At 41.3% G+C, this 26,530-nt stretch overlaps 1 protein-coding gene across 3 annotated transcripts in view; it reads left to right on the top strand.

Moving 5' to 3' along the window:
• The window catches only part of fam163ba (family with sequence similarity 163 member B, genome duplicate a), a 29,086-nt gene extending 13,163 nt beyond the window's left edge, over window positions 1-15,923 (top strand). The window contains exons 2-3 of one of the 3 annotated variants that reach the window (XM_036529922.1): window positions 3,863-3,978; window positions 13,615-15,923. In XM_036529922.1, the coding sequence (XP_036385815.1) occupies window positions 3,886-3,978; window positions 13,615-14,010 (489 nt within the window). In that variant the 5' untranslated portion in view covers window positions 3,863-3,885 and the 3' untranslated portion in view covers window positions 14,011-15,923. Of the gene's footprint in view, window positions 1-3,862; window positions 3,979-13,449 lie in introns of those variants that run through there. The other 2 variants (XM_036529923.1, XM_036529924.1) reach the window with 2 other exon arrangements.
• Window positions 15,924-26,530: the final 10,607 nt, after the last annotated feature.

Below are 26,530 nucleotides of genomic sequence, written 5' to 3'. Positions count from 1 at the left end.
ATCCTGGAATTAATGTTGTATTGTTATGTATGGTAATTCTGTATTACTTATGGTCAGACCACAACTTCTCCTCCTCTTTAATGTCACATGCAATAACACAATGGTAAAATCTACACGAGAGGCTGTTCCCCTGTTGTTGGAGCTGAGCAATATAATTTGATTGTAATGCCATGCATGGTTTCCTGTGTGACACAAGTAGGACAGAGCATCAGTGGGGTCAAGAATGCTTCTGTTTGGAGTGCAATTCAAGTCTCAGATAGAATTCTTGAAAAATATGGTGGGGGGCCTTCAAAATGAAGCACTGTTCAATTGTTTTTGATAGTTGTTTTCAATTGCTTTTCATTTGAAGCTGTGTTCATATTCCCTTTGCTTGTTCATACTAATTTCTACTTCACTGGAAGTATAAGCAGTACTCTGCGCATGCTTTTGGAAGATCTGCGACTATAGTAAGTGACACATTGGACTGCTGGTTTTCAGTTGTATAATTAAGGGCACTTTCCATTAGAAGTTCTTTGTTTGATACCATTATTAAAATAGATCTATTCGTAGGATTTCTCTTGGTGAATTTTGAACGTTAACAGGCAAGGGAGTGCTAAGGATATTCTTATGCCTCTGAGTGGTTACTCCTGTGTAGAACTCAAAGTTAGGACAGTATTTCTCCATTATTGTGCAATGGTGATGTTTCTCGAAGTTTATGGAAAGTACTTTTAATTGCTGGTTAATGTTCCTGTCTGTCTAACACAACACAACATGGATCGTTATAGCAACACGTTTCTCTGACAATGATCCAATTAAGATATCCCTAAGGGACAGGAGCTACACTGGGTCTTCACAGATGTGATGAAGGATATCTGTGTGCCTTGTGTGTGAAAGACTGTGTATGTCTGTGTGCGAGAGAGCAGGAGACATATGTGGAATGTGTATGAGAAAGAGAGAAAGAGTGTGTGTATTTGAAATTGTATGTATGTGGGTATGTGCATGTGTATGTGTGTTTGAGAGAGAGAGAGAGTGTGTGTGTGTGTTTGTATGTGTGTGTGTGTATGTGAGAGAGAGAGAGAAAGAGAGAGAATGTGTCCACACATCATCGCTTAGTGGGGATAGTGCAGATAGTACATTGCTGTGCTTTTTTTAATGTTGGAAGTTAAAAAAATGTTGGACTTATAAAGGATTTTTGTGCTAAATCACACTAGGCTAAATCAGACTAGGCAAAGTACTGGGCATGGAGAGGAAACACATTGTTGGGTATAAATGGATGAGTAGGAATAGAGATAATATGAGTGAAAATGGTTGGCAGGTATGTAAAGGAAAACCTAAATGCACAGGAAATTACAAGACCTGAACCTTTAAATCCTAGTGTGGTTATTTGGATTAAATTACAGGAAAACAATGAGGAGAGCCTTAATAGAGTAATATGCTGTAGTCAGAGCCTTAACATCATGTTCTTTGACAACATAAAAAAGGCTGTCAGGAAATAGAGACACTAATAATGGGAGTCTTTTATTACCCCTCTGTTACCTAACAAAATGTACCAAGACAATTTGAAAAGGAGTTCTTGAATGGTGTAAGAAATGTTTTTTCTTTCACACAATTTGTTACCTTCCCCACACCAGAGATAATTCAACCTGGTTTTTTCTTGTGATTCTCGCTGGTGTAGTTGGGCCAATGTTGCCAAGTGGCCACAAAATGTAAAATTTGTTGTATATTTTCCAGTTAGGACTGGCTCCTCCAGCAGGGTTTTTAATTATAGACAGGTCAATTTTAGTAAGATGAGAGGAAATTTCAGCAACATACATCAGAGGACTGGGTGCAGCTTCTACACTGTGAAGATTGCGGCAAATCAAAGCAATGATTAAATACTGAGCATACATGCTGTGTAAATCCATTCCAGATTTAAAGAAAATTAAGATGGGTAAGTAGTCTCCACTACACAAAATCCCTACATAAGAGATTAAGACAGAAGATGAGACTTAACAAAATATGTAATATAAAATATAATAAGGATATTCTGAATAATAGGTTATCATACTGTAAAAAATGTTTTTTTTTTTTAAATAAAAGTGACCCAAAGGCTCTTTTGGAGGGGCTCCCAAGTGACTCATTTACATTACATTTATATTTATTCATTTGGCAGATGCTTTTATCCAAAGTGACTTACAGAGTACAACACAAGCAAAAAAACAAAAAAAAAAAACAAAAAGAGGCAGCAATACTGGAAGCATTGCATGACCAGGTGTCTATGGTTGGCCAGACAAGGTACAAGCTATCTGGTAGAGATAACAAGTGTGTTAAATCACTAGATTGCATTTTTTATTTTAGTTTATTTTATAGTTTATTAGGAAACAGTTTTGAGACATGAGAAATTCCTTTACCGGGTAGCGTTTCAGGTGCTCAGGTGAGAGCAGAAGAGCTGTGTCTTCAGATGTTTCTTGAAGACAGAGAGGGACTTGGCAGAATGGATGAAGTGTGGAAGTTCATCATCAGGGGACAACGGCAACAAAAGTTTTCGATAGTGATTTTGTGCTGCAATGCGACGGGACCACCAGACACTGTTCGATAGCAGAATGTAGCGGTCAGGAGGGAACACAGTCTTGCAGTAGTGAGTTCAGGTAGGTAGGTAGATGCAGGTTTGTTGGTCATCCTGTACGCAATCATCAAGGGATTTAACATGATGTGAGCATCTACAGGGAGCCAGTGGAGCAAGACCAAGAGAGGTGTAATGTGAGCCCTTTTTGGTTGGTTGAAAACCAGATGTGCAGCCGCATTCTGTATCAACTGTAGAGGCTTAATAGTGCATGCAAGTAGGCCAGCCAAGAGAGCATTGCAGTAATCCAGTCTTGAGATGAGCAGAGCCTGGACAAGGAGCTGCACAGAATACTCAGATAGGTAGATTTTTCTAATGTTGTACAGCACAAATCTGCATGATCTGGCAGTTGTCTCAATATGGTTGGTAAAATCAGTCAGCAAGGCACAATTCAATAATATTTAAATAGGACCTAGAACTGGACAGTTCTGTGAAAGTGAAATTTAACATTGCTAGAGGTACAGATCTGCAGGTTGGTAATAACACCTTAAGCCTGGACTATTCCATGGCAGATAATAAAGAGTAATAAAGAGCATAAGAGTGCGCAAAATGAAGCCTGTAAAAAATAGAAGCAATACAAATGGAAATGGGATGATGAGATTTATAAGTAAGTATAAAACAAGAGAGGTTATAATAGTGTTTATCAGTGCCTTCATTAAACTACATGTAGAGTGCTGTACTCAATTCTGGGCACCACACTGGAAGAAAGACATGGTTAAAGTTGATTAGAATGAACTTTTCGAGAACTGTCTGGAATGAGTTGCCATGGAGTGCCTCGTGGACAATGATAACAAAATGGCCACTGCCATAACTACGTTGTTTAAGTCAAACAGGGCACATAGTCAAGCATCATTCTCATACCAGCTATTGTTATCCAGGGAGGAGGCCAGTATTCCCCCCTAATTCTCTCATACTATGTCATTGCCTCTCCATTCTCCAGTCCATTTTTCTCCAATCCTCTTATCTGTTTCCTCTGTCTCCATCCATGGACTCTCAATTGATGAAACTCATCTCTCGATTTCTTAAAGATTCTTAAGTGTGTGTGCATATGTGTGTGTATGCTATTTTAACAATGTCTACTTCCACAATGTATTGGATTAATTTGTTTATAAAAAAGAAAGCAGGAAGAAAAAGATCTGTTTATTTGCCTACTGTGAAATTTCCGTAGGGATTTGTTATGTAATCCTATTAGCAATGTGAGAATATGTGAATATTGGAAAGTTAATGGACTGTTTTATGATATTCTGACATTTGCTGTCTCTCTGTTTGCACCCCCCCCAGGGTGTTGATGGAGAGGATTTCGAATGACAGCCGGGACAGTGGTCATCACAGGTGGAATTTTAGCTACAGTCATCTTACTCTGCATCATCGCAGTACTGTGTTACTGTAGGCTGCAGGTATGTCTCACCTGTGTCACCATAGTTAGGGTGCACCAGACCCAGTCACTGTGGGCATTGATTGGGCTGAATTCCATCACTGGTCATGAATAATATCTCAAGAAATATTGATAGAGAATTCATGATTTTCTGTGTAGGCTGTCTTGTATGTAGTCACGTAAGTCATATACAATGTAATACGACCAATAGAAGAGGAGGGGGCATAGCTCTCTATGTAAAGGATAATCTTAATATTCAGCATATTCCACGAATGGAGCCTCTTGGTTTTGGTGAAGTCATATGGATTAAAATATTGGGGGAAAATGTAAAGGGACTGAATGTCGGAGTATGTTATAGGTCACTAGGCTCAGACAGCAGTGTTAACAGTATGCTCTTTGATAACATTAAACTAGCATGTCAGGAGGATGATACAATAGTAATGGGGGACTTACCCTTCAATTATTTGGGAAGCTGTGTCAGGTCAAGGTTTTGGATGTCGTAAATGACTGTTTTTTGATACAGTCTGTTACTCAACCCATGAGAGAGAACACAATTCTAGACCTGGTTCTGTGTAGTAATCCTGATAGAATTTGCAGTACTGAGGTAGGGGAGCCACTCAGAACAAGTAACCATAGTGCAGTTACATTTGAAGTTTTTTGGCAAGTTAAGTCTGCATTCTCCAATGCTAGAGTTTTCAACTTTAGATGCGCTGATTTTATTAAGATGCGTGATTATAAAAGGCATATAAATTGGGTACTCTTGATGGCAAAACAGAAAGAAAGAAATGTGGAGCATATTTAAAACAATTATTCTGGATGTACAGCGTAAATTCATTCCACAAGTGAGAAAAGGGAGGCTGAAAAAGAAGCATCCACTGTGGATGAATAAGATGTTACAGGACAGTTTGAAACAAAAAAAGGAAATTATTTAGAAAATACAAGTTGGACAGCTCAGAGAGTAATATGATTGAATACATTAATATGCGAGCTCAAGTTAAAAAAATAAGGGAAGCTAAAAGACGTTTTGAAAGACAGATTGCACTAGATGCAAAGAGCAACTCTAAACACTTTTTTCAATACTACAGTCAAAAAAAGATAGGTAAGGATGAGATAAGAGGTATACAAAATAAGGATGGAGTTATGCTTTATGTTAACAAAGTTATTGCTGATACCCTAAACAGTTACTTTGTGGAGAGTTTCACTAGTGAAGTGTTTTCATATATGCCTTCAGGTGCATTCAGTTCTCAGAGTCTTATGGAGGAAATTGCTTTACATGATGCAGAAGTACTAGATAAACTTCAAAAACTTAAAACAGATAAGGCAGCAGGCCCCGATGGAATATATCCAAGAGTTCTCAGGGAGCTAGTGGAAGTGGTTTACAAGCCTCTGACAGTTATTTTTATGCAATCTCTTCAAACTGGAGAAATACCAGATGACTGGAAACATGGCAGTGTAGTACCTATCTACAAGAAAGGATACCAGACTGATCCAGGAAATTATAGGCCTGTCAGCTTAACTTGTATCACATGTAAATTGCTGGAATTCATCATTAGGGACAATTTGGAATTATTCCTTGAACAAAATGGTATCTTAAATGATAGCCAGAATGGTTTTCGTAGAGGGAGGTCATGCTTAACAAACCTCCTGGACGTTTTTGAGGAAGTTACAGTGTGTTTAGAGACAAACCAAGCTTATGATATTATTTATTTGGACTTTCAAAAGGCATTTGACAAAGTTCCGCGCGAGAGGCTCATAGTGAAAATGAAATCTGCAGGAATTACAGGAGCTATCACTGAGTGGGTTCGAAGTTGGTTGTCTAGTAGAAAGCAGACTGTGGCCCTGTTCACACCTGGTATTAACATGCGTCTTGGGTGATCTGGTCACAAGTGGACAGCGCTAAGTACAGGTGTAAACGCAACAGACGCATGAGATCCGATCTCTCAGACCACGTTCGGAGGTGGTCTGGGCCGCATGTGGCCACATTCTTTTAGCAGTGTGAACACAAATGCATCCTGGGCCACATTGAAGGACCGCCTACTCAACTGACGTCCTCTGCTTAAGCGGAAGTACGTACTCATTCGCGCCCCAACGGCGTTCACACCGGTGTGATTAGCTGTTCAGCGCGTAAGCTAAAACCGGTGCGATTAGAACACGAGATTTAAAAATACTAGCTAATTTTAGCTTTAAGGCAACAGTGATTTAACGTTAAAAATATATAGCAAATGCTAAGTGTTGTAGTTCTACAAATAAATGTTAGACTATTGTGGGAGTCAAGATTTACGATATCATGAATATCAAGGGGAAATTCTAAAACGCTTAACGTGGCTTAATGTGCTAAAACAGTGATCAATGATGACCAAATTTGTCTGACATCTCACATGTCATAAACACCATCTCCTATCAAAAAAGCGTCCATACTCATAGGATTTTGGTTTTGATTTTTTGACAGGTGGGAGATGTCCGAGAGATATTTTGTGATCATTGATCGTTCTTTTGGAACATTAAGCCAAGTTAAGCCCTTTCACGTTAAGCATTTTAGAATGTCCCTTCTTCCATAACAAGCGTGCTTCGGTTTTAGAAAAGTAATTCATAGATGTATTCAAAACACTAGCAAACCAGCAAACACCCTTTGATATTGAACTACATTATGAAACATTTTCATTGCAGTGAATAACGTAAGAAACTTTGAAAACATAATATCTTGCATCTATTCTTGCTTAGCCTATTTAATTCTACCATACTGGCAAGGTGCCACACAAATACGGTGAAGTTCAAAATGTTCTAATCTAGCGTTAATGCATTTTCCAACGATAAACAGAATTTAACAAAAGATAAGCTGCGGCTGAGTTAAGGGTATTTAATTTCAGTGATGAACGGAATCTAGCTTGCTAGTCAACTAGGTTTTCATTTACAGATACAACACATTATTTCATAGTGACAGTCATAACAAGATTCGTTCAAGCAGACCTTTAAACGATGCCAGGTGTGAACAGACGTATTTAGAGCTGTCCACTTGTGATCGGATCACCCAAGACGCATGTTAATACCAGGTGTGAACAGGGCCTGTAACTGTGGGAGGAATTGTATCAGAGCAGGGTCCTGAATGGATCGGTGTTGGGGCCTTTGCTATTCCTTATATACGTAAATGATCTTGATGCGGAGGTTAGTAGTAAAATACTAAAATTTGCAGATGATACAAAACTGGGGGGTCTAGCCAACAGTATAGAATCAACTAAGGTGATACAGGAAGACCTAAACAGCATCCAAAAGTGGGCAGATACCTGGTGTAACGGGTGGTCTCTTGCGTTGTGTTTTAATGTGATGTTACGTGGGTCGGCGAGCGAGCGAGTTTCGAACCGAGGTTCTTACTGCTCGCTGCCAACCCCTTAAAGCCAGCGTCGTTGCCAGTTGAGCTAAAGGCAAATTGCCGTTAGCATTTCGGCAACAACGCTACTTAACCAGGTCTCTAAATTGCCTTTAGCTCAACTGGCAACGACGCTGGCTTTAAGCTTGGCCGCCAGTGGTCGCTGAGGAGTCAGAGGAGGTCAAAGGGGGGTGAGTGTAGCGGAGCTGAAGTGATTAGCTCGTGTGAGTCCTGCGTAAAGCCTTAGGTAGCGGGTAGCAGGTAGCCGAGTGGTTGCAGCGGCTACGTCACTCCCTCTGAGACCTGGTTAAGTAGCGTTGTCGCCGACAGGCTAACGGCAATTTGCCTTTAGCTCAACTGGCAACGACGCTGGCTTTAAGGGGTTGGCAGCGAGCAGTAAGAACCTCGGTTCGAAACTCGCTCGCTCGCCGACCCACGTAACATCACATTAAAACACAACGCAAGATACCACCCGTTACATTGGTGCCGTGACCCGGATCACTGGCTAAAGCACAGCTTGGCCGCCAGTGGTCGCTGAGGAGGTCAAAGGGGGGTGAGTGTAGCAGAGCTGAAGTGATTAGCTCGTGTGAGTCCTGCGTAAAGCCTTAGGTAGCGGGTAGCAGGTAGCCGAGTGGTTGCAGCGGCTACGTCACTCCCACTGAGACCTGGTTAAGTAGCGTTGTCGCCGACAGGCTAACGGCAATTTGCCTTTAGCTCAACTGGCAACGACGCTGGCTTTAAGGGGTTGGCAGCGAGCAGTAAGAACCTCGGTTCGAAACTCGCTCGCTCGCCGACCCACGTAACATCACATTAAAACACAACGCAAGATACCACCCGTTACACTGGCAGATGATATTCAATTCAGCTAAATATAAAATCTTGCATGTGGGAAATAAGAACCTTCGACAAGACTATTTCATGGGGGAAAAAACTACAATGTGCTTGTCGGGAGAGTACCAGGCATTTTATGGTTCTTTGCCTGGTCTGAGTTTTTAAGATTCCGCCCCCACTCAGGACCAGACCAAGGGCAGATAAGATCGGTCAACAAATACACACACATAGCAGGCAAGAGGACGAATGGCCTACCACCATAAATACTCCTAAATCAGTGACCTCAGGTCACATACCCACTTAAGATAAGCAGCTGTTGCTTTAAGAATTGCAAGAAGTTACCTAATCAGATACTTTAAAATCTCAAACTAATGTTTGCTGGTTTGGATTTACATTTGATTTTGCCAGATAAAAGCGGAAGTAGGGCGTGGTACGCCCACTTGTGTATTGGTAAGCATTAAACTGCCCCTCAGATTTAGAATCCTTGGCTAAACAGTGGCCGCAGTCATGTTTGGTTTAATCTGAAAGAGGTTCAGGTACCAAATACTAATATAATATTAAAGAATGCTGCATTTTCAGCCAATTTTAAAGGTACTTCTCAAAAACAATAACATCCAGGTAGGCCACAACTGCAGAGGGTTGCCTTCTCCCCCCTTCTCCCCTTCCTGAGCACAATCAGTGTGTGTGCGTGTGTGTATTTGTGTGTGTGTGTGTGTGTGCGTGTGTGTGTGTGTCTGTATGTGAATGTTTCTTTGTGTGTATCTACATGTTTGGATCACTTACCCTTTTATACTCCCCAGTTAATTTTACCCTCATGTCATGATGAGGGTGTTGGAAAACCCAATGCCATGTGATAACGTGTGTTTCTCAATATAGCAGCAAAACAACCATTTTACCAGTTCCTCTCAGCTAACTCTCTCCTCTCAACCCATGCCTATTAATGTTTGGTGCCATTGCGATGCTCATGAAGAGCTGAATGCAAAAATGATCATCTCAAAAATATATCTGGTATTTCCAGATGTTTGGATCTACGGCACAAGATTAAGTCCTGAAGAAACTTCCAGGTACTCTCCCACCATAAAATTAATTATGCGTGGCTCAGGGAGGTGGAGAGAGCTTCTTCTTAAATCAGGCCTAGAACAGGCCTCTTTGCTCAGTTTTTGCGGCTCAGTTTTTGCTCATGCTCAGTTTTGGGTAATTTTTACCCAAAACAGTTGGCTTGGGTAATTTTCTCTTATGCATTCATTCATCCATTCCGTGATCCATCCATGTTCTTGGTTTGTTAATGTCTTTATATAATTTGATGTCGGTTAAGGTAGTGGACCAGGTCTGCAGCCCAGACTCTGAATTTTGTCTTTGTCGCAGTATAACTTCTTAATAAACCTTTTTAATTTATTTCATTTGTGGTTGTATAATTCTGACAAAGGTTGATCCACCAGACTGCTCATTTCCTATCAACGAATTCAGTGATTTAATTGATAATTAATAGCTTTGATAATAATTATTAAATGAAATCAATTTTTAAGTTATTTTACATGTTGGTTAAATGAGGAGTTTTAGTAACTGGTGTCATTTGTGTACGGTATTCAGAGTGCTGGACGATAAACAAGGGCATTAATTTCTAAGACTGCTGGGTTCAGACCATTTAATTTTTATTAAATTCTCACTTCCCTGACATGCTCAATTTGAAAAAGACTTGGGAGTAATAGTTGACCCAAGATTAACAGGATCTAGGCAGTGTGCTGTAGCAGTAAAAAAGTCCAACAGGATGCTGGGATATATAACCAGAAGTATTGATTATAAATCTAAGGAGGTTATATTGAAATTATACAATGCTTTAGTCAGACCTCACTTGGAATAATGTGTGCAATTCTGGGCACCGCACTATAAGAAAGATATTGAGGTTCTTGGAAAAAGTTCAAAGAAGGGCAACTAAATTAATTCCTGGCATGAAATATAAAAGTTATGAGGAAAGACTCAACTTACTTAACCTATTTAGACTTAGCAAGAGGAGACTTAGGGGTGATTTAATAGAGGTTTTTAAATTTATAAAAGGACTCAATAAGGTTAACTACAATACATTTTTTAGGGTGAGTTCAGTCTGTAGAGCAAGGAGACATAAATGGAACCTATTTAAGAGCAAGTTCCGTACTGATATAAGGAAGTATTATTTCACACGAAGAGTTATCAATACATGGAATAGGTTGTCAGGTCATGTAGTTGACGCATAGACCCTTGCTGTGTTCAAGTCCATACTTGATGCAGTTTTAGATCATCTTTAATTGTAATGGCGAGCTTAGTTGGGCCAAATGGCCTGTTCTCATCATAGTATGTTCTTATGTTCTAAATCTAATGTATACAGTCGTGAGCTGGTTGTTCATTTCTTTGGTACATTCTGACAGTTTTTTAATTAGGTGTAAGTTTAATAATGAATAAGACATTTTATTAATTTATTAATGCGGAAAGTCCAAGTGCGAATTAAAGATTAGGTGGCTGAAATACTTCCAACATCCATGTTACTTAATGGAATCATTCCTAACGAAGACAGCCCCAGCACTAAATGTCAAGTAATTGTATAGATGCAGTCTTCTGTTGTCCTTCTTGCTCATAATTCAGTTCTCTTTATTAGCATAAGAAGTGCTTATAAAGAGAACGCTTATCTTGTGCGCTACTAGTATAGCTCCAAGTCATTTGTATCGGTCAGTTTTAAACCAGTGGATTGAGAAGATGTTTCTTATCTTAGACATATACACATTTTTGCACACTTTTTGAGCTGTGATTATTTGTGAACATCTGCATGCATTCATCATTTTGACTAATATTCAAGACATTGTGCTTATTGAGAAGATCAAGCAACACATTTCCAGCATTTCTTTGCAGTCTAAAGCCCCTTTCACACATGTACTGGAGGCCGGAACGTATCTGGCCCTTAGCCAGGGGAGCTGAACGTGAGAACGCAAATGTCCAAATCAGTCGGACCGGACATGTGACGGACTTTGTTCTGCCAGCTCCCTAGTACAAAGTCCGCCTCATGTCGGAGTGAGCCCATGTGTGAATAGAGCAGGCAATGCTCCAGAGAATCCACCGCGAGCGAGTGGGCGTGTTGATGACGTTTCTATTATGTGACTGGCGCGAAACCGGAAGAATACAAACATCTGCCTCGTACTCTTTTCCGCGTGCCTGTACATAGCTTTCCACTGTTTAGTTGACATTGCGGATATGTCCAAATACATGCTATTTTGAGTCCAATGATCATTAAAGAGATAGTTAGCTATAGCTATACTGCCAAAGCTTGTCTCTTACGATGATTTAATAACGTTGGTTAGTAGTTTATTATCTGGTTAGTAGCTAGCTAAGCTGCAGCTAAGTAATAGTGATAGGTATAGTGTGATAGGTGAACTGGTGACCTAACATTACATAGCGAGCTATGTATAATTAATAATAGATTATGTGTACCGGTAACACCATTTAGATGTCTATGTGTGAATTTTTTTATAGGCTACCCAAAAGTACAATAGCTATGTTCGCCTTCTCCTCCTCCGTGCCATATTATGTACCCGTACCACAGAAAGGTAAGACATTGAAAAGAAAAAAACTGAAAATACTCCAACTCGCGAACACTTTAGGTGATCTCGTAAATACTTTTCACTCGTGAGAATGCAAGTGGCGTCTAACTGGAAAATACCAAGAGGAAATCTGGACGTTTCTAAACTCGCAATGATTTCAAGTGACAATGTAACATACTACAAATGTAATTATTAATGGTCGCATACTGGGTACTACACTGAAAAATAGCATGCAGTATACAGTGTATACTTGTGTAGTACACAGTATGCAGTAGGTGGTTTCGAATACAGCCACTGCGATTTCTGCAGCATACTTTTTGCGTCATGTCCTGCCTCCTGCACGCTCTACCCAGGCGCCGCCCCTCACCTAAACCAAACCAGAGTATTTCTTGTAGGTGAGACAATCTCCTGTTGCGTGCTACGTGTGTGAAAGGACAATTCCGGCCAAGTTGCGGACCTGATTCTCCGCACTTTGTCCGGAGTTCATATGTGGAAATGGCTTAAGACTCTGAGAATTACAACACGTTTCCCTCAGATTAATGCTCGGTGAAAAGTCTTGGTGTTTTTAGAGGACAAGCTGACTGAGACCCACTGTGCTCAGAACACTGAAGGAAAGGCCTCTTAGAATAAGCACATTACTATTTGTGTAAGCGTTTGCTTACTTAGCAACATCCTTATCTAGGGCAAATAACATGCTTGCCGAAGCTGTGGAAGTCAAGTACCTTGCTCATGGGTACAACAGCAAGCACTGTCTACCCACACTATTTCTAAGCCCTCAGCCCTATGGACACAAGTGTTGCAAGGGTTACTTTGAAAACGTATCCCAGTACAGAATTTAGATTAGATTGCTCTTCATTTAATACATTCTCTTGCGTCACTCAAACTCAGTTGCTTCATCAGACTACTTTTGGAATGCTTTTGATTTGCTGAACATGACATACATCAGCAAATATACAGCTTTATAAATGGATTATATGCAGAAAGCAAGCCATATAAGTCATTACATTGTGTCTGTGTTTTGTATTTGTAATTCAAACCAGGTGCATATAAAGCCATTAATGTGCTAATCAACATGCATCAGCATGTTATGTAGTTCACACATGCTTTGTCTTGTAAACCTTGTTTATTGTAGTAAACATTGGATTAGAATCAGATTGTACTTTATTGTACCAGAAGTACTTTCACAAACGTAAAGCTGACATTGCAAGCCCTATGAAAACAAAATACAGTCAACTGCAGATGGTGCCAAAAAGGGTAAAAAAAACTTCCCATGCCCAATAGAAGGCAGTGAGGTGCTTTTTCACAGCTTACTGATAGAACCTTATGGATGTTGTCTCAGACAATATGAATGTAATTCCAAAACTGTCCTGCTAACTTCATTAAAGTATCAGTAATCTGAGTGCTCATTTAATGCACATGACCTTAATGGAATACAGTTATCCTGTTTTCGTATTCTTAATATTTAACACTTTTGCGTGCACTCCATGTCTCCTTAACCCTGCTGATACTAGACGCATGCTCCACAGTTCTGCCTGAAACACAGATGCTAACTTTCAGTACATTTCAACCCCTTTCAAATATCCAGAAATAGGATCCAGGTTGTATGATCAGGCTGGGTTATACAGCTCACTTGACTGCATCTGTATGCTTATGAGTAGTTCAGGTGTGCAGAGGCAGCTTTGATTTGGGTCAGAAAGCAACATCTGCTTCCTCACAGCATATTCTTTGACAGACATGTTGAGCTCCTGGAAGAGTCCTGACAACTATAGGCAAGCTGAACTGTGTCATCATAAATGAACAGGTACACAATCTAATAAAATAATGGAGTCTGATGAATGTGATTTTTCTCTGTCTCTCTCTGTCTCCCTCACCACACACACTCTCTCCCCTTATTCAGTATTACTGCTGTAAGAAGGAGGAGTCGGAGTCGGAGGAGGAGGAGCCCGACTTCGCTGTGACTTCCCCCCTGCCGCCCGTACACTCCAACCACAACATTGTGGCTGCAGCAGTGTCCACCCCCAACGGCCCCACCCTCTTCACCCCCCCCCTGGCTCGTAAGCTGACGCGCTCCCACACCTTCTGCCCCTCCTGCACCCACTACGAGCTGCCTTTCTACCTGCAGCACCCAGAGGGCCAGCACAACGGCGGTGAGCACATCAGCTACCGCACCGTGCAGCAGCAGGGCCTGGAGCTGCCCATGGACCTGCCCAGCTTCCACAAGCTCAACCTCACCCGCTCTGTCACCATGAAGGAGATGTTCACGCGCAGCTGCAGCATCAGCACTGATGTGTAGTACCCCCTGGGGGCATGGAGGGCCACGGCACCTGGCAGCCAACACAGATGGATGCACACTTGCCATCAGCCCCCCTTTTCATGGGCACAGGTGCACCTGTCTGCTCTAATACACACACAAGTATCTCCCGCCCTCTGGATTATTTCTACGGTCGCAGGTTCCCCCAGAGACTTTGGAGATGCCCAGTGACTGCTCTTCTCAAGGGTGTGCCCTAGTCATCCTGAAGCATCGCCTAGGGGGCAGGTTGTGCAGACAAGTCACATCCATGGCTCCCTGGGTGTTTTTCTTGGACAGCCAGTCAGCTGTTGCCTGTTCAAATAGCCCCTCAGTGGCAGTCGTTCGCTCTCTCCCCTCTCATTGTTGCTGCTATAAGAATCCCAAGGGAAATGGAGAGGGAGAGAGAAGGCACAGAAGCTCCTCTGGCTCAGTCCCTCTCAACATCCCCCTATAGGACATCACACCACTCCCAGAATACACACCCACATACATTCTGGATAATTCACTATTGAGTATTAATATTGAATATTGGTGGTATGGTGGGAGCACAGAGGAACTGCACCAAAGCTCTTTTATCTGAGACACAGTGCGTGTTTAAATAGATGTAACATATACTTTTAAGGGCTTATTAGAGGTGTGATGAAAGCTCTTGGAACTTTTGCCCATGTACTGGGATGTCATAGCTGTTGAGAGCACAGCAGTGTCTCTGTGTCTGAGTGGAACTGCACATCGATACACAAGCCCTCCTTGTGTTTTTGACTCTTGTACAGGTTTGGGCTCTTTTGGAACGTGAGATTGACAAGACTGAAGACTCAATATCAAGGGTGGGAGGCGTGGAGAGGGCAGGAGTGGGAGTGGATGACTGTCACATTAATTGGCCTGTCACAGGCGTGTTGAGGTGTTTCAAGAATTATTTCAGGTTTGTTGATGGCTATTGTGAAAGTATATAAAGTCTATTAAGAGCTACAGTAGATATAGAACAGAATTTTTTTTTTACACTTAGCTTTGTTATGTTTTTGTTCACTGAAGTTAAAAGCATCAACTTTGTGTCCTTGGCATCACTTGAGTTTGTTGTTTGAGAGTGATGGGCTAATCTGTGGTATCTCCTGTGGTGTCCTCTTCACCTGAGGGACCTGGGAGCCTTTGCTATGCACTCACATGGTGGGACTGGGTTCATTGTTTTGGAACTCGGCTCACTGCACTGAGAGATCTTTTGTTGAGTTATTACATTCCTGTTTAATAAGAAAGGGGCATCAGATTGTAAACTCATTGGTTCACAGATATGAATTCCCTCACATGAATTCAGATTTTGGCTCCCTGTACTTGGCTCCCTGTCTCTCAGCACCAGTGTCTGTCATTTTAAGAGCATTACTGGCAGGTCTTTTTTTCCAATGTCATGTAGGTGATTTCAAGGTTTTCAATATTGCCCACCGTAGGAAAAAATATTCAATAAAAGGAGTAATTTTTTGCTCTTTTTAGATTCCAGCACAACTTTTCATAGCAGTTGCATTGTTTGATTCTTAAAATACAGTTAAGAGGGAGAGTTCTGATCCACTGTGCACTCTACTCCTTTTCCCAACCATTTTCCATCTGTTCCCCCGTTCCTCTCTCTCCACCATATAAGGATACTGATGTGAATATGTGAGTTCATCTGGATTTAATATGGCACCAGGAAACCTGTGAAGCTAAGCAGTGTGAGAGGCATCCAAACTGATCTTTGCCACCATTGCACACACTCACACACAGACATTATTACACATATACACATAAACACAAATCCTTGGACACACAGTAAAGTACTGCTCTTTGACTTTTTAATGGACCTTTGCCTGGAGCTTTTTAATGTGTCCATCTCACTGGAGCAGATGCTTAGCAGACTACTGCGGCTTCATCTCAGTACCAGCAGGGAATTTGTAAGGGAGATAGAATTATTGTTCTTATCATTATTAACATTATTATGATTATGATTATTACTATTAAGGCAGTTGATACATTGTTTGACGTTCTTTGAATTCTTGCTGTGTGTTGCTTTATTGCAGTATTTGTGTTTTCAGAATATCGTGGTCAAGTTTTCAAAGCTTTCTGTTTACTGATTTCCATGATATTAAGTAATGCATACATGTTACTGATGTGGTTTAAAATGTAAGACTAATTAACACAGTATTGATAATAAAATAAAGTGAAAATCTTTAGGGAGAGTGCAAAAGTCTCATTTGTGTGTGCCCAGTTTTGCAGCTGAATTCTCTTTTTTGTAATTCAAGCTTTTATTGTTTGCACATTCAAACAGGTACATTGCAGCAATTGCATCAGTTATTCATTACATAAACAAAAGAGACAAATAAATAAAAAGACAAATAAACAAAACAAATAAAATGAGAGGGAACATTATGCAACCTGAAAAAGACATGAAAATACCCATTAACATTTTTTGCATTTAGTTTAATATTACATGGTGCCAGAAATGATTCCATGTCTCCTTCATTTTCTGCTTCCCATTAATTCTTTCCAGCATATTTATGATGTAGTCCTGATCACTTCATCAATCCACTGTTTCAAGTCCGGAGTTCTGATTTCCAGTAGTATCATTCTGGCTGCTGTTATAATGCCCACTATCATGATGGTAAATTTGTTGTGAGTTAAATGAGGTACCTCTACCCTATCCCCCAGAAGAAAGAACTGGGGTTGTAAGGGCAGTGTCAACCCTAGCCAATTTTCAAGAAAATCAAGAACTTTACACTAGCATGGATTGACCAAAGAGCACTCCCAGACCATATGCAAAAACTTCCCATCTCCTTTTGACATTTCCAACACAGATCATTATTAAGTAATCGGTGAAGCCTGGATGGTGTCCAGTAATATTTGTGTAACATCTTATATTGAATAAATTTCCCCCTCAATTCTCTACCCAAATCTGACAATATACTTGGCCATTCATCATCATCAATATTACAACCAAGATCATTTTGCCATTTTGTTTTGAGGTTATTGCATGTGTCCCCAAGTAACTGATTAGCTGTTCTATAAAACTGAGAAGCTTTATGAGTTATATGTGGTAACTTAAAATACTCAATCAGAGGGTTATCACTGAGATGGAATTTACTACTTTTTACTACTACAATTTGCAACTGAATTCCCTCACAAGATAAATAAGCAAACAAATATTTTGAAACAGTGAAGTTTTAATCAAATACAAAGCATGCCTATATACACTTGCAAAGCAGATTAAGTGTAAAAGGGTCTGATGTGTGAATATATAGAGGACATGCGCAGCCCAAGAACCTACAGTCAACAGGACAACATTATCAAACAATCACATGTGCTTTCGGAAAGAAAGGATATGGTATATTACAGTTTTTTACAACCATTTTCACACTTTCGTTAATACCATGTCCACTTTTTCAAAACTCTTAACACAGTGTGCTTAACAGCCATGCATATGATGCATGCAAAATGCACTACAACCACCAAAACACTTCATACTTCACCCAAAAGTGACTCATGCTGCCATAACTATAGCAAATGCTCTCTCCCGGCAAGACTACTTTGTCACTCAAAATACAATGGACTAAAAACATAAACAACTTGAAGCATTGCAAAATGCATATATTGTGTTGCCGTATCCTCTGTTTTTGCATAGATTAGTGCTGAATTGCAAAAAAGTAAAGTTTACAGTAGATATTGTAATACCAAACAAATAAATATGAAATGCTGCAATATGCCTCATGAAAGCTCTATGCTACAATTTCTGAGGTATACTATAGTACAACAAAAAGCCTGCAGATGCTTTTCATTTCTAGTACAGTGAAACAACAACACATGATACTACCACTAGAAGTCTGCTGTAGCCCTAATGCTGATCCATGGTGTCCTCTGTATTTTGGGTCCATTTTTTATGAATCTCTCATTTACTGCAACATTCTCCCTTGCCTTGAAGCTTTAGAAAAAAATCTTTAGCATATCTTATCCACCCCTACAATCCCCAACGCCCCATAAATATGTGAAGCCAAGTAGCTATCATGACACCAAGAACAAACTTTTTGATCTGTTGTTTTGCCTGTCACAATACTGTAGATACCACTGTTGAGTGTGGTAAATTTACTGTAGTTGCATTCTTGGGTCCCTTTCTCTCACTGCTAGCCCATGACTTACATATATGGCAGTAATAGTGGAAAAATCCCTTCAGCGACAACTACATCTATATTATGCCTATATACATGCACATTTCAATGCAAATATGACCACTTTTGTATAGAATAGAATTTGTAAAATCAGAATAATCTGTCTTACAGTATTTCAAGCGTATAGTGTCAGTACTCCAGCCCCCTAGCTGTTGTTGTTGTGTTCCCCCTGTCTGTCAATGTGATCCATGTGCTTTTGTTTTCCCTTGTGTTCCAGCCCTGCCCTGCTCTCTGCCCTGTCCCCGCCCACCTGATTCCCAGATTGCCTCCACCTGCCTGCCTGCTCACCTGCATCCCATTACCTCATCAGCCCAGCCCTATTTATACCCTGATTGTCTCTGTCTTGTTGCTAGGTTGTTCCAGTGTTTTTTTTTTTTAATTAAAAAAAAAAAAAAAAAAAAAAAAAAAAAAAAAAACCACAACCCAACCCTGTTATGTACCTGCCTGTTTTTTCATGCTGCAGAATCTGTGTTTACTCCTGCCTGACTTTGGACCTAGTCTCTGCCCGCCTCTCCTGCCTTGGTCGCCTGATCTGATTGCCTACCCGGTTCTGACCCAGCCTGTTCCTGTCCCTGATCCCCGCTCCTGGTTTGTGTTTTGCTCTGGACTGTCTTCTCGGTTCTGGCCCTGTCTGTACTGCTACCTCGAGCCTGCCCAGCGATTCTAATTAAAGCCTGTGAAACTACATACTCGCATGGTCCGCGTGAGAGTCCACGTCTGCACCCTGACATATATAGTTTCATTTGTCTGTCAAAATGCAGCATATTTCCATCTACAGTGATCTAAATTTTGTTAGGTTTTGAACAGAAAGTTAACTGTTTTGAACAGAGTATCTAAATGTCTGCAAAAAACTTGCTGTAGTTTTACAGAATTTTGCTGGTGGTGAACATTGAATGAGAGGTATTCATGAATTTTGGAAGTGGTGATTGAATGCATCAAAGCAATGTGAAAGTATACACAGTTTAGTTTACATAATCTACTGATATGGTGAATGTTAACTGTTTTGAAAAAGTGGACATGGTATTGAGACACATATGAAAATGATTGTAAAAAAAAAAAAAAAAACTGTAATAACCTGTCCTTTGTCAAAAGTTTCACCTCAGTACCTGTAACTTGCAATAAGAGCTCAGTCCCACAAAATGAAATAATGAAATATTCCTTACACTCCTCAATCTATTCCTGGGGTACATAGAGTCCTGGATCTGTATGTCTGTGACAGGAACTCCAGGCAGTGACGTGCGGTCACAGTAGGCAGTGCCTCACCTTATCATAGCTAGTATTATATTATGCATATATTTACTATTTCCTGAACTTTAATGTGTTTAAATGTCGTAAACATGAAAATAAAAATGTGTATGCTGCATGCCCTGGCATCAGAAGAACTTGCTTCCAAGTTCCAAGAACTTGCTTCTAGTGTAATTCTGGCTCAGGCTGAGGCAGAGTCTCCTTGTGCCTCTGTCCACCTTGAGAATAATAGCAAACGGTTACATAGTTTTGTGCATGCGTACTGTGGTCTTACAGTGTCTTCAATGATCAACCTTGAGGCACTGTACAATGCTGCTTCTCAGGTCTTTTTTATATTGACAGTTTAGGTGCATCTCGCTTGCCGTACAATGACGTCCCCTGCTGTTTGATCAAAAAGTGCGCTAATTGTAAGCAAACAGTATGTTGTTTCGCTTGTCACGCTCAATATGGATTCTATCACTTACCTTAAACGATTTACTACACTGACATTTGAAGAGAAAAAAGTCATTTCTAATGGAAGGCCAACACCTGAACTGAAAACTTTAACCCAAAGAAAGGGGCAGAAGATTATATGAACATTTAATACGGAATGGTACCAAAAGAAGGACTGGCTGTGTGGTTGTAGTCAGGCTAACAAGCTCTTCTGCTACCCTTGCTTACTCTTTAGCTCTGATAGCATGTGGGTGAAAGGGGGGGTAAAGTGACTTAAACAACTTGCCACGGGCTTTAGAAAAGCATGAAAAATCGTCAGCTCACATCGGTACATTCGGTAAGAGCCGCTACGGTGTAAGAGCGTTATGGTTACATTTTGGTGTGTTGCTACTATGGCGTCGTTTTGTCTTTAAAGCAAGCTATGTTATTCTTTTGTAAACTTTTGATGAATCTGCTGCATCAATTGACTATATGCTTATAATAATACACTTCCTCACCATCCATGGACCTCACCGCACATTACTGACTCCAGGTGTGTGTATGTGGGTGTGTGTATGTGTTCATACCTTAAAACAACCATATGATCACATCAAACCACTGAAAGTGCATAAATGAGTGACTACATAGTTTGGAAGACCTTACAGTTGCAGATAACTGAGACAGCAGAGCAAGTGATTGACTAAGTTCCTGACAAACTCAAGTGGTATTAAAAGCTAAGCTAGTTAATAGGATTTGAATACATGCAAAACAGTATGGCAGAATATGTATATAAATATGGCCCTATCCCCATGTGGCGCGGTGACGAGATCTATAGCAGATTAACGTCACTTAATCGTTGGTTGTCTGAGTGATGCCCCTCTAACAACGTGGGTTTTATAGATAATTGGCACAAGTTTTGGGGGAGGCCTGGTCTTTTAAAACGAGATGGCATCCACCCCTCGAGGGAGGGTGCAGCTATCATCTCTAGAAACATGGATCATAGTCTGAATTCCTCTAAACCTTGACTTATCAGGGCCAAGGCCAGGCAGCAGACTTTCTGTCCTACACAGATGTCTGCTTTTTCCCTGGAACCACCACTTAAAGTCAATCCCATAGAGACAGTGTCTGTTCCACGACCCTCGGTCCCAAACTTCTTAAAAACATCCAGTAGGGGCATTTGCGCTGATAATTTGATAAAAATTAAGTTTGACAAACCTGAAAGTAGCACCTGTAGACAAATGGTCCTTAAGATTGGCTTAATAAATATCAGATCGCTACAACCTAAAGCTATATTAATAAACGAATTGATTACTGATCACCAATTTGATATCTTATGCCTGACTGAAACATTGGCTTAAACCTGATAACTTTATCGCTCTTAATGAATCAACTCCTCCCAAATACAGTAATCACCAGGTCCCTCGACCTACTGGCAGAGGTGGCGGTGTTGCTGCTGTACACAGCTCCAAACTCTGTGCCACCCTTAAACCTGGCTATAACTTCCATTCGTTTGAACTGTTAGTACTTAGCTTTGCACATCCTGACAAGACTGCATTTCAGCTATTTACCCTTGTAATAGTTTATAGGCCACCTGGCCCTTACAGTGTTTTCCATTCGGAATTTGCCAACTTTTTATCTGACCTGGTTGTCAATACAGAAAAGGCTGCGATAGTAGGCAACTTTAATGTGCATATGGATAATGAACATGACCCGTTCAGAACAGCATTTTTGTCCATCATCGAACCCATTGGACTCTATCAAGCTGTGGATAAACCCACACATTACTGCAACCATACTCTAGATTTGGTCCTCACATACGGAGCGGATATTAACCAGGTAGAATTTATGCCACATAATCCTGTGTTATCTGACCACTGTCTCATCTCTTTCAATTTACCACTAACGTGCTTCACATACTCGGAGCCTAGATCTTCTTCTAGGTGCATGTTTTGCTCTTTTATAGCCACTGCCTTTATCGACGAGCTCCCTACATCATACTAGCTGCGCAACAAAATCTCTAGTTTATGTTCAAACCCTAGCTCAACTGAAATTAACCTACTCGCAGACAGTATTGACTCTACTTTGCGTAAAACCCTGGATGCCGTTGCTCCCCTCAAAAGGAAGAAAATCACAGACAAGAAGCTAGCACCTTGGTATAACGACCATACTCGTGCTCTCAAACAAGCTATGCCAAAACTCGAAAGAAAATGGCACTCCACCAAATTACAGGTTTTTCTCCTGGCGTGGAAGGAAAGTCTCCTCCTAAGCATGCTCTCACAGCTACCAGATCCAAATGTTTCTCTACCCTTATTGAGAGAAATAAGGATAATCCTAGGAACCTGTTTAGCACTATCGCCAGATTAACCAAGAGTCCTGCATCAGTTAACCCTACCATACCAGCAATTTAAAGTAGCAATGATTTCATGAACTTCTTTGATAGTAAAATCTTAAAGATAAGAGACACAATACAAAAATTCTCATCGACTTCTGCCTCCTGCCTGGCCAGTCCCGTTCCAGATTAAGTAGGTATGTCTATTAGGCCCGCCTCACACTTTGACTCTTTTATACCCATTGAATTTAGCGACTTTTCTTCTTTTATCAATTCATCTAATAACTCTACCAGCCAACTTGACCCCATACCAGCTGGCCACCTAAAACAGCTACTGCCGGCAATTGGCACACTGCTATTAAATCTTATCAACACCTCCCTTACATCTGGACCCGTACCTCAGCCCTTCAAAGTAGCAGTTATCAAGCCTATTCTGAAAAAGCCCAATCTTGATCCCAATGACCTGTCAAACTGTAGGCCCATCTCGAACCTTCCATTCCTCTCAAAAATTCTGGAAAAAGCAGTATCAAAGCAACTCTGTGCCTTTTTACACTAACAACATTTTGGAAGTTTTCCAGTTCGGATTTAGGCCTCACCACAGTACGGAAACTGCTCTCCTGAAAGTGCTCAAAGACCTTCTACTCTCCTGTGACAATGGTTGTATCTCTCTTCTTGTGCTACTAGACCTAAGTGCAGCCTTTGATACCATCGATCATCGTATCCTCCTCGACCGCCTCGAAAACCTGGTTAGCATAAGCGGACAGGCTCTATTTTGGTTTAAGTCTTATCTATCAGAATGATATCAGTTTGTCTCCATTAACAACTAATCCTCCGCTCGTTCCAGAGTAAGATATGGTATATCTGTGCTTGGGCCTCTGCTCTTCTCATTATACATGTTGCCTCTTGGTGATATCATCCGTAAATATGACATTAATTTCCACTGTTAAGCGGATGACACTCAGTTATACATATCAGTCAAACCCGATGTCCCTCTGAATATATCAAACATGGAGGCCTGCCTAACAGATGTAAAGAATTGGATGGCCCGAAACTTTCTCCTCCTTAACCCGGACAAAACTGAAATATTGGTCATAGGCTAAAATTCAGTCAGGAGCAGACTCACTCATTTTACATTGGACCTTGATGGTGTCTCCCTTGCCCAGAGTGCAGCCATCAAAGACCTTGGTGTTGTTATTGATCCTGAGCTCTCTTTTGAAACTCACATAACTAACACCTCTAGGACTGCCTTCTTCCATCTGAGAAATATAGCCAAAATCAGGAAAATCGCATCAATTAACGACGCTGAAAAATTAATCCACGCCTTTGTAACATCCAGATTAGACTACTGTAATGCCCTCTTGTCAGGATGTGCAAACGTCTCATTAAAACCCCTTCAGCTGGTGCAAAATGCAGCTGCTCGAATCTTAACTAAAACTAAACGCTTTGAGCACATTACCCCAGTTCTGGCTTCTCTCCATTGGCTACCTATTAAATACCGGATTGTTTTTAAAATACTCTTACTCATATTTAAGGCTTTAAATGGGCTTGCCCCTCCCTATCTCAAGGACCTTCTTCACCCATATCTTCCGCAGAGAGCCCTTCGCTCCCAAAATGCCGGGCTTCTCATCATTCCAAGAGTGGGCAAAACTACTATAAGCGGTAGAGCCTTTTCCTATCAAGCCCCTCTCCTGTGGAACAGCTTACCCACCGAGATTTGGGGAACAGACTCTCTCTCCACCTTTAAGTCTAGGCTCAAAACATATCTATATAGTAAATCCTTCAGCTGAGGGACATGGCCTGGTGCTGGCATGGATCATAGAGTCTCTGGTGGACTAAGTGGTCATTGCTTTCATGGACTCTGTGCTGTGATCTGGTGTTGACTGTCTTAGGGTCGCCCTCATGACTATGCTGGTCCGTTGCCTCCCGTCCCCTAGGTATGCTGCCATAATGTTAGCCTGCCGGGGTTTTTTCCTTGTGCACACTGGCACTTTTTTTACTGCCCCTCCTCTCCTGCCTCTCTGTTCTACATCCCTACATCCCTGCCATTCTTATCATCCACTAACCACTGTTTTCTGTTTACTTCCTATCCCTGCTCCGGGCTCCTGTCCGGAGCTGTAGCCCAAGCGTCTCATCCCGTTTTCCAGTCCTGCTACCTTGCTGCCCTGCCTATCAAAGCCAACTGCGTTCCAAGAACTGGACATCCTAAGAGACATTCTTATAATCACTCTGCTGTTAATTACTATTGTTTATCTTAAATGTCTTAAAGTACATTTGTCTTTACATTTGTCTACAACTTGTCTTTAACGCTATCTGCCCAGTGCCAGCCAGAAGCAGATGGGCTCCCCCTCTGAGCCCGGTTCTGCTCAAGGTTTCTTCCTGATAGGGAGTTTTTCCTTGCCACTGTTGCCTTAGGCTTGCTCTCAGGGGGTCTCAGGCCTGGGAACAATGTAAAGCTGCTTTGTGACAACTTGTGTTGTAAAAAGTGCTATACAAATAAAAATGAATTGAACTGAATTGAATTGAATATGGGGCTAGTTTGAGTGGGGAGGGGTGAGGGTAAATTGGAATGGTCAGTAAAAAGGGAAAGCTGTAGGGTCAGGTTTTGCCTGTGTGTGACTACCTTATCTTCTTAGTTCCTTTATTGCTATGCAATCCAAGCTACAGCATCCTGTTGAGAACAGGGATTCTCTGGTTTTATTCCTCTTCAAACCATAGCTGGGCTTCTGCAGTGGGCTTTTGGAATGATGGAGGACCCATGCTCCTGAATGGTTGACCAGGTTTCCTGAATCTGGATTTTCCTTAGAAAAAGCACTTCAGCCCTCCAAGGGACACATGATCACCAAAATCCCTCTGTCAGCTGCTGGTCATCTCCTCATAGTCTGCAGAAAAAGGTACTGAGGAAAGAGAAAAATGCAAGAGCACTTCCTCTTGGAGGAATATAACTTTGGTAAAAAGTATATTAAAAATATATTAAGTTTTGTTTAGTGTATAGCATGCTAGATACATGGAGCAACAATACCTGCAAGCTTACACTGCAGGTGTGGATTGTTGCTGGTGCTAATTTACACAAAGAACTTTGCCCACAGCTATAGCACCAAAATTCCATGACTCCACACAGTGGGCCCCTACAGTTCATAACATGCTTTCCAGGTTTCAAGAACTAATATTAAGTGAATCCAATATGCCCCAGTGAAATGCCCTCTGGGATAAGACAAGGCATGCTTTCTTCTGCAAGAGATCAGACTTTCTAAGTGGGGAAGGCTATTTGTGGTGTATGTATACAGGCTTTGTGTGGTATGCCTTGACCTCTTACACAGAGCAGTTTTTGGGGAGTAGAGTCAGGTGTACAGGAAAGCATTGTGGAAATGCAGCAAGGGGAACCCCCCCACCCCACCCCCCACCCCAGAGCTCAGAAAAGTGGGGCAGTGAGGCTCACAGGACACATGAATAATTATCACAGTGTTAGAGCCAGAGAGCCCACTGTCAGGCCATTACTGCATGTGTTTGCGATCCACCAATTCAGAGGAAAGGAAAATGCAATGCCTCTGAATGCCCCCCCCACCCCCACGCACACACTCTTCTCTTTGTGTAGCTGCTTATGAATAAAGCATGGCTCTAGAGGGCCAGCAGAATGAAAGACACCCAGGCTTTCTTTTTGCTCTGATTTGTCCATTGAACAGTGGCCGGGCAGTGTTCTCTTCTCTGAGTGCTGAAAATGCAGGAGTGTAGCATCTCCCTGCCATTGCAACATCATGAGTGCAGAACATGTGCAGAAGGCAGTATTCACTGTTAGAGGACTGATGGTTAAGGGACCTGACATGTAAATCCCTGGTGGGGGTGCTGGTAGTCTTATCTTGAGGAAGGAACTTAACCTAAAAATGCAGCAAATATCCAGCTGCATCTGTTGATAATGTGTGAAATCTGAGCTGTAGTTCCTCTAATTCATGGTTCCAGCAAGGCAAGTAAATAAAATCATTTGTGACCTTGGACGATTATAGATAAGAAAAGGTGACTTTGATCAGTATTTATGGTTAGACAGAGGTCAGACAGGTATCAGTCAAAGGACATCTCTTATCTGTGTATCTGAGGTAAGGCGGGGTCAGGGAGGAATTGAAGGGTACCTCTCACACCTTGTTGTTTAACTGGTCTCTCCACCCTCCACCTTACTAAAGCATTGGACTTGTGCTCCACAGACTGCTTCCACTTTGTGTTGGTGGCCATACTATATACACCTTTCCATACATATTTCTATTGTGAGAAAACCTGACTCCCCATCTCCATGGAAACGCAACTGGCCCCATCTGTGGGGCCTAAGGGGGCCGCTGACAGGAACTCTCACAGCGTCTGGTACATGTGCATT

This window comes from Megalops cyprinoides, chromosome 5 (assembly GCF_013368585.1).
Source record: "Megalops cyprinoides isolate fMegCyp1 chromosome 5, fMegCyp1.pri, whole genome shotgun sequence".
NCBI classification, from domain to species: Eukaryota; Metazoa; Chordata; class Actinopteri; order Elopiformes; family Megalopidae; genus Megalops; species Megalops cyprinoides.
This window is presented reverse-complemented; position numbering and strand designations above follow the sequence as displayed.